At 46.1% G+C, this 15373-nt stretch overlaps 1 protein-coding gene across 1 annotated transcript in view; it reads left to right on the top strand.

Moving 5' to 3' along the window:
- Positions 1-15373, top strand: part of COL4A1 (collagen type IV alpha 1 chain) — a 151186-nt gene that overhangs the window by 87020 nt on the left and 48793 nt on the right. Inside the window, exons 3-20 of the mRNA XM_017970460.4 lie at positions 714-803; positions 959-1003; positions 2158-2202; positions 2296-2358; positions 2851-2904; positions 3093-3119; positions 4596-4679; positions 4765-4827; positions 5346-5381; positions 5875-5916; positions 7247-7333; positions 7844-7870; positions 8026-8076; positions 8874-8918; positions 9004-9057; positions 10787-10828; positions 12540-12624; positions 13093-13128. Coding sequence (XP_017825949.2) covers positions 714-803; positions 959-1003; positions 2158-2202; positions 2296-2358; positions 2851-2904; positions 3093-3119; positions 4596-4679; positions 4765-4827; positions 5346-5381; positions 5875-5916; positions 7247-7333; positions 7844-7870; positions 8026-8076; positions 8874-8918; positions 9004-9057; positions 10787-10828; positions 12540-12624; positions 13093-13128 — 976 coding nt within the window. The remainder of the gene's footprint in view (positions 1-713; positions 804-958; positions 1004-2157; positions 2203-2295; positions 2359-2850; positions 2905-3092; positions 3120-4595; positions 4680-4764; positions 4828-5345; positions 5382-5874; positions 5917-7246; positions 7334-7843; positions 7871-8025; positions 8077-8873; positions 8919-9003; positions 9058-10786; positions 10829-12539; positions 12625-13092; positions 13129-15373) is intronic.

Here is a 15373-nt window from a genome sequence, read left to right as displayed (position 1 = left end):
GTAACTCGGGCTAAGACCAGCAGCTGGAGAGCCCACGGGGCTGCTGGTGCAGGTCCCTGTATCTGAAGGCCGGAGAACCTGGAGTTCTGATGTGCAAGGGCAGGAGAAGGTGTCCGAGTTCCAGAAGAGAGAGTTGGCCTCTGTTCTGCCTCTTTGTTCTGTTTGGGCCTCAGCTAACAGCAGTACCACCTAGTCACCTTGGGAGAGGGAAGGCCTTCCTTACTGTCCACGTATTCGAATGCCAATCTCTCAGAAACACACCCGGAAATCATGCTTTACCAGCTCTCTGGGTATCCTGTGACCCAGTCAACTTGACACCTAAAATTAGCCATCGCGGGCCAGGCGTGGTAGCTCACGCCTGTAATCCCAGCACTTGTGGAGGTCGAGGAGGGTGGATCCCCTGAGGTCAGAAGTTCGAGACCAGCCTGGCCAACAAGGTAAAACCTTGTCTCTACTAAAAATACAAAAATTAGCCAGCGTGGTGGTGGGTGCCTGTAGTCCCAGCTACTTGGTAGGAGGCAGGAGAATCACTTGAACCTGGGAGGTGGACATTAGAGTGAGCCAAGATCACACCAGTGCACTGCAGCCTGGGCAAGAGAGTGAGACTCCCTCTCAACAACAACAACTAACACAATTAGCCATCACAGCTGCACCAATTCCGTCCTCTGTTTCTTTCCTGCTGCCTTTTGCCTGACTGTGTTCCTCTTGTGTAGGGTGAAAGAGGCCTCCCAGGGTTACAAGGTGTCATTGGGTTTCCTGGAATGCAAGGACCTGAGGGGCCACAAGGACCACCAGGACAAAAGGTAAGCATGCTGTGGGATGGGGGTGGGGTGGATGTGGGATGGGGGTGGGACGGATGAGCGTGGCTGTGAGATGGGGGGGGTGGGGTGGATGTAAGACTGCCTGCATTTCTGAGGTAACAGTGATCAATGACAGCAGCATGTCTATTCTGTTCCAGGGTGATACTGGAGAGCCAGGACTACCTGGAACAAAAGGGACAAGAGTGAGTAGAGTTGCCGCTCACAGTTGATGATTCCCTGCGTGGTTCGGGCCCGCTTCCAGGCTTCCAGAGTCTGCACCTTTCCCCTTCTTTCTCCGAGCCTTTGTCCTCCGTCTCTTCTCCCAGCTCACACAGCAGGGGCGGGCAGCCAGGAGCAGCCCGTGACTCCCTGAGCCCCAGACGTTCCCACGGGGCCAGTGCACAGGCTGAGCCTCTTACTCCTGGGTTCTGCAAACTTGCTTTCCCCTAATTGTTCTTCAGGAATCTCTTCTGGGCATTCTTTAATTCTGGGGAGGGGCAATGGGTGCTGCGTCTGTAGTCGTTGGACAGTGGTGACCTCGTTTCATGGAAAAGTCGTGGTACTTTCAGAGCCAGGCTTGCTCTTCCTCCTCTCCATCTCTTATTAAAGATGAGATGGGGCAGAGTTATTTTGTGCATGGGCTCCCTTACGTTTGAAGGGATGGACAGTTAGGTTTTTAAAAATTCATCTTTTAATTTTTTTTTATTTCAGTAGTTTCTGTGGTCCAGGCGGTTTTTGGATAGGTGGATAAGTTCTTCAGTGGTGATTTCTGAGATTTTAGTGCACCTGTCACCCAAGCAGTGTACACTGTACCCACTATGTAGTGTTTTGTCCCTCACCGCCCCCCAGCCTTCCCTCCACCAAGTCCCAAAAGTCCACTGTATCACTCTTAAGCCTTTGCATCCTCATAGAGAGCTACCGCTTGTGAGTGAGAACATGCGGTATTTGGTTTCCCATTCCTGGGTGACTTTCCTTAGAATAATGGCCTCTAGCTCCATCCAATTTGCTGCAAACGACATCATTTTGTTCCTTTTTATGGCTGAGTAGTATTCCACAGGGCGTATATTCCACATTTCCTTTATCCACTCATTGGTTGGTAGGTAGTTGGACTGGTTCCATATCTATGCAGTTGCGAGTGGCAGTAGTGTGCTTTTGGTGTAGATTTGCTACTGTAAGCCTGGGCAGTCTGCCCTGGGCTGTGCCCTCTGCTGCCTCTTGTGCAGAGTGCACTGTCTGCTTTGTGTGTGTGTGTGTTCTGGACACCAAAAATGAGGGCAGGACTCCATTAACTGGGTGGATGTGTAGGAGGAAGTAAGGTTTCCCAGTCCTTCACTGACTGCTTTCCTTCCGCTCACAGGGGCCCCCAGGAGCATCTGGCTACCCTGGAAACCCAGGACTTCCCGTATGTATAGAAAATGCACTCTGCTTGTTTTGTGGAATGTTTTCCATCAGGTGGTTTTCTATTTGGGTTACATTTTCACTTCCTTAATCACAGGGTATTCCTGGCCAAGACGGCCCTCCAGGCCCCCCAGGTATTCCAGGATGCAACGGCACAAAGGTAAGTCCGGGACCGAGACCCTCCTTTTCCAGCGTGTTTATATAATTGTGCATATTAGGGAGTCAGGGAGTGTGATTCTGTTAACAGAGTTTTATTTGCCACAGTTGGAAAGTTACTTGTCCGAAAGTTTCCTTTGTTTAGTAAGGAAATACAGTGTTCCCATGTTTAGTGTACCAGAAAGATATAATTGTTCCTTTCTTCCTTTTAGACTTTTATCCTAAAATTGCGTTTAAGCACGAAACTTAATACCTTTAATCAATTACTACCCCAAGTAGGAAAATGTCGTTATGAGCCTTTGCCCCTATTAATGATACTATGGTATATTTCCTCTTTCACAAAGTGGTACACTGTTGCATAGCTTGTGGCAAACTGTTTTCAGGAAAAAGACTTTAACCAACAGCTGAAGGGTGGGGCCGAGTAACTCATGCGGTGTCAGGGATGGCGTGTGTGCCCCGCACCGTGCGCACGAATGACGCTCTGCTGTCTCCCCAGGGAGAGAGAGGGCCGCTCGGGCCCCCCGGCTTGCCTGGCTTCACCGGAAATCCCGTGAGTACAGGGTTATTTAAGGGCAGAACTTCTTTCTTTTTATAGTTTCTTTCTTCTCATTCCATTTCCGTTTCTTTCTTTGCTTATGTTTTAATGACATGTTTTATGTATAACATTGTATAATAACATTTTTAATGCTAATGATATTTTGAGAAAGACAAAACTAACACCAAAACTTTCTTTTTTAGGGACCACCAGGGTTACCAGGAATGAAGGTACATTTTATTTTATTTTATGTTGCTTTACTGGATTAATGACAGGGAAATGTGTTTGAAACAAGCGACATAAAAACACCTTTTCTTTAAACTGCTTTGGCTGATCCATTGCTTCTGAATACGTTTCCCCAAACTCTGCTACATTAGAAGACTGTATAAGCAATATGCAAAGTCAGCTCTTCAACTCTGACGTTCAGACACCTGGCGTGGTTTTTTAACAGGGATTAAGCAGAGGACGAAGCCTGGTGTGATGGTGAAGGCTCATTTCACCCAAATCAGGGAGGGCAGACAGGAGAACAGGGCTTCCTAGGCACCTCTCAGACTTCCATGGAGGGAACCTGGACAGCTTTTCCCAGGCGGGGTGTTTCTGATTTGGGGCTTGGTTGCTGGCATCAGCCCAACCTCAGACTGTGCACCCCTGTAATGTGTGTGTTGTGCTTGATGCAACCCGGGGACCTCAGGCACCTGGGTGTTGGGAGCTTTCCTGTCAAAGGGAGACTTACAGGTCTCAGCAGCCGCAGGAGAGATAACTGCTTACCTGAATGAGGCTGAGAGTTCCCGTGCTCCTGTGATTCAGAACGCATAGGAGGTTAATCCCCATTGTGCCCTGTGTGTCAGAGCGCTCCAGAGATGCAGAACAAGTAGTGCGCGCGTGCGCGCGCGTGTGTGTGTGTGTGTGTGTGTGTGTGTAGCCAGAGAGAGGAGAAACTGCTTCTAAAGCATTGGTTCTCATGCTTGTGGGCCAGCAAGCTCAAACCTGTGGGGTGAGCAGGCAGGCTGGACACCAGGGAAGAGGTGGAGTTGCAGTCTTGGGTCCAAAGGCCGTGTGTGAGCAGAATCCCTCCTTCTTCAGGGAGATCAATCTTTTATCCTCTAAGGCCTTCAACTGATTGGATGCGGCCCACCAGCGTATGGAAGGTCATCTGCTTTATTCAGAGTGTACTGATTTAGGTGTTAATCTCATTAAAAAAAATGCCATCCAGCAACATCTGGACTGGTGTTTAACCCAATAATGTGGTGTAGCCAAGTTGACAGATACAATTTCCCATCACATCCTGCTTTTATAAAAATACTCATCCTGAGCCTTTTCTCAAAAGAGAATTCTTGTTTTGTGGGAAGAGCCTGTGGTCACACAGCAGTCTTTCAACCAGAGACAGGGGCGCTTTTCTAGACGGGGGGACAGTCAGGTGCACAGTGTTGCGGCCCCTTTGTTGGGCCGTCTCCACATTCAGTCCTGGCTACGGCTGAGCTGATCATGGAGCAGCTAACGCTGGTTGGGAAGATGATGGCCATGATGGAGACACGGCCATGATGGAGACACGGCCAGGCTGTCGATTACCAGTTTACACAGGGTCTGACTCCCAGACGCGGGCTAGTCCTGTAACAGTAACACCTGCCAACTGCTCACTGTGTTTTAAGTTTCTTCACGTGAATGTCAATGTTTGCAACTTCCTTTTTCCTTTTTCCATCGTCTAGGGTGATCCAGGCGAGATACTTGGCCATGTGCCCGGGATGCTGTTGAAAGGTGAACGAGGATTTCCCGGACCCCCAGGGATGACAGTAAGTGTTTGCTGGATATTCGTGAACGTGTGCCAGCTGACTCCCAGTTTGCATCGTAACTCATTTCTTTCTCACTGCATTCCAGGGCCCACCAGGACTGCCGGGGCTTACAGGCCCTGTTGGGCCTCCAGGATTTACGGGACCACCAGTAAGTTCTGGGGCTGTCATTCAAAGGACGACCACACTGAGGTGTGAACATAAATAATAATTTAGTAAAAACTTTACATGGTCATGGTTGCTCTTAATTTGGACATGGTGGAATCAGCTTCCCTCTTCCTAAACATCTGGCTGGCACCTGGTTTTCATATACCCAGAGCTGTGGGACAGGGGTGATGGTAGCATCATAAACAGATAGTGCGGTCATGACTGTAGGGGCTGGCCGGGTATCGCTGGTAGCCACAGTCTGTGGGAGTGAGTTCAAAGATGGACAGGCACGCTCTGCCCTGGGTGGCTTCACTGCGGAGCAGGGAGGATGGGTACCGATATGGTCACACCGGAGGGTCCTGTACCTGCTAGGAGCGGGAAGCGAGGGGAAGCCCATGAAAAATATTTTACAAATAAATGATCATGTTGACTGGAGAATCTTAAGATAACATTAGCCTAAAGAAGGACTTGTGAATCACTAGAGTTGTGAATCCTATTTAATTAAAATGCTGTCTCTCCCAGGGTCCCCCAGGCCCTCCCGGCCCTCCAGGTGAAAAGGTAAAGGTTTTTTATTTTCATTTCTTGCCCTTTGGTGTTAGTATAAGGCTATCATGAAATTTCTATGGCTCATTTTTCTCCTTTCATTCTGTAAAAAAGTTGGCAAAGTAACACTATCTTTATCTAAATATATTTTTAAGTATCTATAATTTATTATCTGTTAATCATCTATCAATAAAGTGATCTTTTCTTTCATTCATCCCTTAACCAATACTTTGGAATCACTGATATTTCCTTTAGTTTCCTAATGCAAGAGTTTAAAAACTGCAAATTTAAAAAAAGGTCTTAGAATCTTTGATCAGTAACACTTTAAAAGCTGTTTTCCTAGCCATTGAATACAGCATGATCATTACTTTCCAGAAAGTTTTATGACGGTTATGGGACAAAGCTGTTGCCTGAAATCTACCATCTTACTGCATTTTGTGTGAGGTTTATAGCATGACTGAGCAAAGTCGACAAGTCCAATAATGAAAGCGTTCTTTTTAATCCACAGGGGCAAATGGGCTTAAGTTTTCAAGGACCGAAAGGTGACAAGGTGAGTGCACATTGCTCTGGAGTGATTTTCATGTTGAAAATCACAGTCCTCAGCTGAGAGTTCCCACCTCCGGGTCAACGTTTAGGCTTTTATGAGTGTTTCTCTTCTCTGCATTAGGTAGTGTTTTCCTTAAAATGCCAGCATCATGGAATTTACTCTAGCTTCTTCAATACACTGAATTTATGAGAGTTCTCTGTGGTCTGACAGGCAGAGAACAACAATCTGTACAAAGAGCTCAATCAAACTCTTCTTCATCAGTGATGAGGTCAGACCTAGGACTTGTAAGCATCAACTTGAGGAGTTGACCATTAGGAAATTGAGGACTTGACCCTGTAAGCCCTGCAGAGCTGAAGTCCATCCGCAGGAGAATTCAGACTAGCTCGGTTGGAAGTGGCCTCCTCGCCACCAGCCTCTCTTCTCGGAGGTGGGAAGGTCCAGGGCCGTCACTAGGAGTACTGGGACTAGCATAGTTGGCAGTGGGCCCCTCACCATCGGCCTCTTCTCAGAGGCAGGCAGGTCCCGGGCCAGGTGGATGTGGGAGGAGATGCAGTGTGGAGCCAGGAGGGCACAGACCACAGCAGTCGACTTCATCCTGTGGGGAGGAGGCAAGTGGTGGGTCCATGATCCTCTCCAGGAGTTTCCCTGGATCAGACCAATGAAGCAGACGCTGGCTAAGACGGGCTGCCTGCCATTGCTGCAGCCATCCTGGAAGGGCCAGACTCTCCTCTGACATCCAAGCTGATGGAGGCAATTGCAATGAGGGCACCCACTGCGGTGGGGCCTGGATGGGTCTGGACACGCAGGTGGCCTCTGCCCACCACCCCAGATTTTGGCCTGTTCTTTTCATAAACTTTGCTGTATCATGACTCTGAAATGTATGCCGTTGTAATATGAGGTGTAGCCAGCAGTTGGGATGCCTGAGGAAGGAGACTCTTGAGGGTTGTCTTATTTTGGGGTTACCTAAAATGCCTTCTTTTTTCTCAAACTCTGTTAGGCAGTGTGTATTCCTTTCCTTGGAAGCCAATATGCACCACACAGGTGCAGGCATGTCCAGAGGTGTCTTGTAGGTGCTCATATTCCACAGTTATTCCCGAGCTAGTGGCTCCCATCCTTCTGTGGCCCCTGGGAAGTGAAGTTCTCCTGGCTTTAGATACTTACTATACCATCTTCCTATTGAAATTTTCTGCAGAGGCAAGGATGATTAGAATACAATAGAGTATAATTACATTTTAAAATAGGTGTTTTATTTTAGGCTTTTACCTCTCTGCATTTTTTCATCTTTGAATACTTGTTTCTATGCCTAATTAATCTCACATTTTTATGTCGACAGGGTGATCAGGGGGTCAGTGGGCCTCCGGGAGTACCAGGACAAGCTCAAGTTCAGGAAAAAGGCGACTATGCCACTAAGGGGGAAAAGGTATGAATGGGCTTCATCCAGCAAACACGGATTTTCTAATTTTGGACAAATTCCAAGGGACCAAGAGAAACTGGGTCGAAACTCAGTTTTTTCAGCTACATTCAATCCTGACCTGGAAAACAGATTTATAGATTGTTCATTCCATAAAATAGGATCACCTTTGAGAGCAGAGGCAGCTGGAACCGGGTTGGTCTAAGCCTCATCTGAGGCTCACCCCCTGGATCAGGGCTTCTTAAATGTGCCCCAAGTTCTGTATGGCTTGGTCAGCAGGAGGGAGCCGGGCTGGGGGGCAGGAGGAGGGCAGGGCCGGTCATCACGGGTCAAGCATGACGAACCCTGCCCTTCCTCCATTCGTACTATCAATGCTAAGTGAATGCTGGAGATCAACATGAATTTATTTGTTAATATAACAGAAAATGAGTGCTTTTTCCCCTGCTCCATGTTTAATGTAGCATACAACAGTTGATAGAGCTGTTTGATGGTGCTTATCTGTTTCTCTAATTCTTTCAGGGCCAAAAAGGTGAACCTGGATTTCAAGTAAGTACTCAATTTCTGCCTATTTTTTTTAGGTCAGAGACCGTAAAATACAGATTTAAGTTACAAGCTTATTTCACCTTAAGTTTAATATTTATCTAATTTAACATTTTGCTGAAATAGACGAATGAATCTCTTTGTCTTTTTGTTCATTTAAGGGAATGCCAGGGGTCGGAGAGAAAGGTGAACCTGGAAAACCAGGACCCAGAGTAAGTGCTTTCCAAAGACCTTTCATCACAAAACACTTCTTTCAGGCCAGAATTTGCAGATTCACAGAAACACGAGAATGGAAAAAGCTCACAGGGACTTCTAGTTTATCTCTTCGTGCCCTGAAGTGCTTTTCCGAGATTCTCCTGAGCTGTATCATTTGCAAGGCCTCCCAGGAAGGCAAGGTCCTTCCCTGTTTAAGGATCAGCCACTGGCTGTGGAAAGAGGCTTCCGAAGAGCCCTGGGCCATCCCTGAAACCTTCGGTCCTGCTCTATCCAAGAGCAGCAGGCCGGTTGGGCTTTACCACCCAGAACACCAGACTGCGTTTGCACAGCCGCAAGCCTGAGAGGCTGAGATGCTTCTCACTTGGGGGATGGTGGTGATGTGGGACCCACCCCGCTGCCAGTCGGCTGGGATGGTTCTGGTTTCTACCTGGAAGTAACATGCAGAAACCTGTGTGAAGTAAAGCATTTGCGCAAGCTTGCAGATACTCAGCTGCCAATAGGCAAACCTCTCTGATGTGAGCTTTGCTACCAAGATACAGTCATATTTTAGAAGGCTTGTATCTCGTCGGACTCCGTTCTTTAGAAACGGAGTTCTCTTCTGTTGCACCTTCAGTTCCTCATCGTGTACTGCGTTTCTTCCTGTTGTGGTGCGGCCGACTCACATGGAGCCCTCCTTCACCTTCCTGGTGATTTCATAAAAGAGATAACAGATTAAGCTATCTGAATCAGAGCTTTGGTGATACATCCTAGTTACTATTATTATTTATTAAAACTGACATTTGCATCTTTACAGGGAAAACCCGGAAAAGATGGTGACAAAGGGGAGAAGGGGAGTCCCGTAAGTGTTCCTCTGCAGCTTTTACAAACAGGCCCACGGTTGCTGTCACTGGCCTCTGACCATTGCTGCTTCTCTCTGGTTTCAGGGTTTTCCTGGAGATCCCGGGTACCCAGGACTCGTAGGCCGCCAGGGCCCGCAGGTAAACACTGGCATTACTGTGGGTCTCTATCTTCACTTTCCAATTCAACCCAGAAGCCTACTTATTCTTTCCTGGAGTAAAGGACCCTGTACTCAAGGGAAAAAAACTGTTTATGCTTCTTATGGAAAAACACAAATTAGTGGTTTCCTTTGTGTTCAGGATTAGAAAAATAAAAAAAAAATACATGAAATGTGCCACTCAGTCAAGTTTTTATGTCTTTTTTTGGTAGTAGATTTTTTTTTTTCCTGATCATAAAACAAAAGGAAACACAGACAGATATCAAGAAGAAGAGAAAGCTGACCTAAGTTCTTCTATTAGCTGCTCAGAAATGTCCGGAGTTCACATTGTCCCTAATGTGCATACACAAGCAGGCAGTCTGTAAAGGTGACAGTGAACTTTTTCAGGTAATCATATAAGGAATCTATTTCAGTGTCCGTCGATATGACTGTAATATGAACATCCTGTCTTTGTCGCCTGGTGTCTGGGCCATTTCCAAACGTGTATGCTTACAAGTATTTTCACTCACTCGTCTGGCTGTGTCTCTGTCAAATTCCTAAAAGCATAATAGTGGAGTCCACATTGGGACACTTGTTTTGAGATTTTTGCCACATGCAACCACATTGCCTCAGAAAGTCCTTCTGCCAGGCCAGGGCCATTTTAGTTGGGAATTAGCAAACAAACAAACAAAAAAAACTCTAAAAAATATTTGTCAGTCTTACAGGCAGAAAAAAATCTCATTATTGCTTTAGTTTTCTCTCTTACTATGAGGCGAGGTAATGTAAATCTTTACTAATATAAGAGATAATTTTGGAATATTCATCCCCAATGGTGAGTGGAAAGCTGGGGAGAGGGCCTGCGTAGCCTACAGGTAATTTATTAAAGCCAGGGACAAAAGGGAGAACTCCTTGGCCATAATTTTTTGAGGAAGTAAAACCCTGTAAATTTTAGAGGGTAGGTATATTTAGAACATAGTGGCTGAGATATTTATGTCCTCTAGATATTCCTAAAATCTGGTATTGATATAAGAAAATTCAAAACATTCCATTCTTGTTTACTGCTTTAATATAAAAGGAAAAAAATACATTCATGTCATAATGTACATGTTTTTGGGCTGTTTAAATCATTTTGATGATGTTTATATAAAAATATTTGATATGAAAGGGTTAATTTCTCTGGTTTTTTTTCATCTACTATGGATGAGATTAAAACTTAAAGTGATCAGAATTTATCCACCAATGTTTTTAGTTAATATTAGATTTTATATTATGACCTTCAATGCAAATTTGAGAAAATCTTCACCTAAAAACCTCATGTAAAATGATTTCTTTAAGAAAATATATTTGGAAACCATGCTCTTATTTTATTTTATTTTATTTCTTTCTTTAAAGTGGAAAAACCTTGGTTACCAGTTCCACTCATCAATGGTTCTGTTTTCCAAGGAAGTGTGCAGGCGACAGGAGAAGTATCTGGGCTCTTTTGGAAAAAGAATAATTAGCCCCCAACCAGCATTTTACAGAAATCCTTATTTTCACATGTCACGTGTATGCAAAAAAAGTGAAGTCTATTCGTTTTTGTCATAATAGTCACGGAATGAGAGATACTAAAGAGAGAAAAATAGTTTTAATGTACCCCAGGCACTCTATTTTACCGGAAGAAATGTTTAAACTGCTTTCTGCAAGACGATCTTTATGGTAAGAATATGCAAGGAAAGTTTTCTTTTCTTTTGTAGGGAGATAAAGGTGAAGCAGGTCCTCCCGGCCCACCTGGAATTGTGAGTAGGAGTGCTGTCCCTGGGTCTGTCAGAGTGCTGGGGGAAGGAAGGGGAGGAGACACAGGGCACACGCCCACAGCTGTCTCTAGAATTACATTTTTTATGTAAAGTGGTTCATGCTACTTGAAATTATTTTCTAATTTGTATTGTATGGTGTTTAGTATTTACTATTTTTATTATATTTTGACAATTCCTGCACATCTTTAAACCACTGAAAATGAAAAGGTTTGCACATGGATGAGAATATTAGTAACATATTTGACTCCTTTTTTGTGTGTGTGTTTGAGTCTTGCTCTATTGCCCAGGCTGGAGTGCAGCTGTGCAATCTTGGCTCACTGCAACCTCTGCCTCTCGACTTCAAGGAGTAGCTGGGATTACAGGCACCTGCCACCACGCCCAGCTAATTTTTGTATTTTTAGTACAGACAGGGTCTGACTATGTTGGCCAGGCTGGTCTCGAACTCCTGACCTCAGGTGCTCCACGTACCTAGGCTACCCTGAGTTCTGGAATTTCAGGCAGGAGCCACTGTGCCCAGCCTTGACACCTTTAAAAAAAAAAAAAAAACAAAAAAAAACCATGGTTAATCGAGGAAAATTTTTTGTAAGAGAAACAAGCCATCTACAATTTATCCTGTTAAAACAATTTTTATTTTTGCAAATAACACTTTACTACTGGTCAACATACATATTTTACATACCTGTCCATGATGTGTGTGACATTTAATGGGTGTTATCATGTTTGCAAGTGTCTTCATGGCGCTCATTTTCAGTCCTGTCAGAGAGTTGTGCAGTCATTGCTTCAGCCATTTTGCCCCTGGTTTTTTGAACTAATGAAAATATTACCGTTCTCTCCTCGGCCGCCTTCCGTGCAGTGCCACAGGTAACGCGTTCGCGCAGCCCATTTTATTTATAGATTTACATAGAAGGTTTTACTTCATTGATTTTTTTTAACTGGCAAATAAAACTTGCATATACTTATGGTATGCATCATGACGTTTTATGTATATAACTTGGGGACTGACTAAATCAAGCTATTTTACATTGACATGTTTTAATAATATCTATTAATTTAATTAATACACAGGAATTATATTTTAAAGGTAATATGCAAAAGTTGACTTTGCCACTTGTCTTGAATTTTATTAATTTAGGATCAGGCTCAGTGAATTTTCTCCTTTTTAATGAGCCAAAAGTGCCTCTTACTGTCTTGCGACCTTAAGGAAATGCCTACTTTTGGTCATCAGAAAAAAAAAAAAAAAGCCAAAAACTCTTTCAATAAGAAAATTCGCATATTCCTATTACATATAGCCTAAGGAAATTTAAGAGTGTTTCTCTCATAATACCCTGTAATGTAAAACATTTAATTTTTGGCTTGTGTGTACAATTAGAAATTATAAACCTAAGCCTCAAATTGATGTTAGTCCAACTTCACCTCACTGGAGTGTTACAAAAGCTGCTTCCAGGCAGATGATTATGAGAGGAAGCAGGACCGCCTGCCTGGCAGAGTCCTCTGCAGGGTCAGCTGCATCCCAGTTACTCCGTATGTTTCTGAGGACGATCCCCGTCCTCCCTGTCCACAGCCATTGCTGCTACTTCACTTCTGTGCTTCTTGAAATAGTAACGAATATGTCTGTTTCTTCACTCATACTGCTTTACTATACAGGACTAGCCACCCATGCCATGGAATCATCACCTTTTCTTTCTTGATTCAGGTTATAGGCACAGGACCTTTGGGAGAAAAAGGAGAGCGGGGCTACCCTGGAACTCCGGGACCAAGAGGAGAGCCAGGCCCGAAAGGTAGCTTTCTCACCTTTTTCTCTTCCCTCCTCCCTCTCCCCCTCCCCCTCCTCCTCCTCCTTTTCCTCCTCTTCCTCTTTGTCCTCCTCCTCCTCCCCCTCCCCCTCCCCCTCCTCCTCCTCCTCCTTCTCTCTCTACCTGCCACCCGGCTTTCTCTTTCTTCCTCTCTTGTTTTCTAGTTTGGACCTGTGTCCATCAATATTTTGAAAGCATCTGCAGGCCTCGCAGGACTGTCTGGTGACCAGGTCTCCTCCAAGTTCCTATTTCACTGCCACAGGGGGTCCAGGAGCCTTTCGCTGTAGCTTCAAGAGCAATGCATTTCCAGAGTGGGGGCTTGGGTGGTCTCCAGCTCTGTTTCCCTTGGGCATTGACACTTAATACACCAAGCAAGGCTTTCAACAGAGAAATAAAAAGTGTATACAAATGGGTGAACTGTCCTGTTTGCTCCAACTCTCTTTCTCTTTTAAGGTTTCCCGGGAATACAAGGCCAACCCGGACCTCCAGGTGAGACTCCTTAACTGGTTTTTTTCTAGCATAGTTGCCCACCTTCTGTGCTGTTTATATTCTGAATACGTAATTTATCCTGAATGTTAGATATTTGCACACAATTGGTAGCAATCTACCACATCTTTTCTAGTTCTGGAAGCAGAATAGACAAATGCTGGTAGACAGCTATCTTGTCTTTGTAAGTGACAGCTTGGCATGTTAATGAACATGTACACCCTTATGTCTCTCCTGGGGATCCAGCTCTGTTCTGCTCAGCTCTCATCTAACCCCGCCAGAGCCAGCCTGCCCCCTCTTTTCCCACGGCTCCCACTGAGCAGGTCCTGCCTTTCCACAGAGCCCCAATTCTAGCACAATCAGATGCCTTCCTCCTCAGCATTCTCACCACTTTCCCTCCCTCTGGGATGTTTCCCAGCTGGAGATCAGACTCCAGGACCAACCCTTCTAGCTCCTGTGCCCAGTTCCAGCCTGGCCTCCCCTGGGCCCCTGGGCTCCTCACGGTGAAGTTATTCTGCCACCACTCCAGAAAAGCCCACCTATGGGTCCTAGGAGGCTGTGCATTGCAGAGGCCCACTGTTGTCCCCGTAGATGTGTGCAGATGCATGTGTGTGCGTGTTGTCCCCGTACATGTGTGCGGATGCATGTGTGTGAATGTTGTCCCCATACATGTGTGCAGATGCACATGTGTGCGTGTTGTCCCTGTACATGTGTGTGAATGCATGTGTGTGCATGTTGTCCCCGTAGATGTGTGCAGATGCACGTGTGTGCGTGTTGTCCCCGTACATGTGTGCAGATGCACGTGTGTGCGTGTTGTCCTCGTACATGTGTGCAAATGCATGTGTGAGCGTGTTGTCCCCGTACATGTGTGCAGATGCACGTGTGTGCGTGTTGTCCCCGTAGATGTGTGCAGATGCATGTGTGTGCACGTGTTTGTGTGTATATCTGTGGCATTCTCCCAGGTCCCAGAGCTGATAGAACAAGTGTCTGATAGAAATGCCCCCATGCTGTATCATTGGCAAACAGCTCAGTGCTCACAGCCTTTAGGCTTTTTGCTTTGTTATCGATTTTTACATTGATTTTTTATCCCCGTTTATTATTTTATATTTTTCCTTTCCAGCGGGTCTAAGTTCTTGCAGAGCTCCCCTTTTTTTTTTGTTTTTGGGAACAGACAACATCCCACACAGCCCACGCCTGGCTCAGGGCAGGGCCTTCATCCACTCCCACTTTCTCTCTTTTCTGTAAAACTCTGAATCTACCCTTAAAGCAACCCTGTCGTCCCTTCTTACCTCTTGGACTCTCGGGAATGACATCGTGTCTCCTCATCAGGAGGCTTGCTTACTGTCCACAATCTTTTATCTACTTAGTGACCTCTTAACCCAGATGCTTGATAAAAAGCCACTAGAGTTGTTCTGGCTGGAGGAGTTACCATGTCCCCTCCCAAAACTGCTGTGTTCCTCTCCGTCCAGCCCCGCCTTGGAATCACCTGTGGCCCTGACTGTGGCCACTGCCCGCCCATGCTCCCTGACTGTCCTCCCCACTCCGAGGTGTGGGTTGGCTTCACGCCAGGGAGTTCCTCCAATTTCCTGTCCATGAGAGGTGCAGCCTCCTCCTTCGCCACTCAGGGAGGGCGCACAGTATTTGGCGGAAGCCCACAGGGGCCGCCCCTTGGGGCCCTTGGCTGTCCTGGAGCAGGTTGTGCTTGTGGCTTTTCTCCGCAGTGACAGGCTGGATGTCTCAGGCTCAGTGTCCTCCTCCCTCTCCTCTCCACGCTGTTCTTCATTCACGCCAGGTCTTCCCGCGTCCCGTGTCCCTCGGCTGTCCTTTTTCTCTCACTCTCCTCTTCACAGGCCGATGCTGGGGGCAGAGGCTGATGCATCCCTCCAGGGAGCAGCAGAGTCTCCTCCGGCAGCCACTCATCACAGTCTCTTAGGCAGCGCCTCCAGGCTTCAGCAATCCCCAGCCCACGTGGTCTTTCCCTCAGGGAGTTACAGTGGCCGAAGCTGACCTGACGTGTTCACTCCTAATTGCTACTTTGACTTCACGCCCTGTCACAGAACTTTCTTCTGTGTCCTCATTCTGCTCTCCTGCTCTTGCCTCTAGGTCGCCAACCCAGTGACCATCCCTTTGCTTCAGGTCCACTTTCGCTTTGTTGAATGACGTTTCTATGCCCTTGTGCTCCAAGTAGAAATGCAGTGTGCCTTCTACAGCCTGTTTTTTATATGTTGGGAATGCTATTTGCACTAAG

The sequence above is a fragment of the Callithrix jacchus genome, chromosome 1 (assembly GCF_049354715.1).
Source record: "Callithrix jacchus isolate 240 chromosome 1, calJac240_pri, whole genome shotgun sequence".
NCBI classification, from domain to species: domain Eukaryota; kingdom Metazoa; phylum Chordata; class Mammalia; order Primates; family Cebidae; genus Callithrix; species Callithrix jacchus.
The sequence above is the reverse complement of the archived record's forward strand: the minus strand, read 5'-3'. Positions and strand labels throughout refer to the sequence as shown.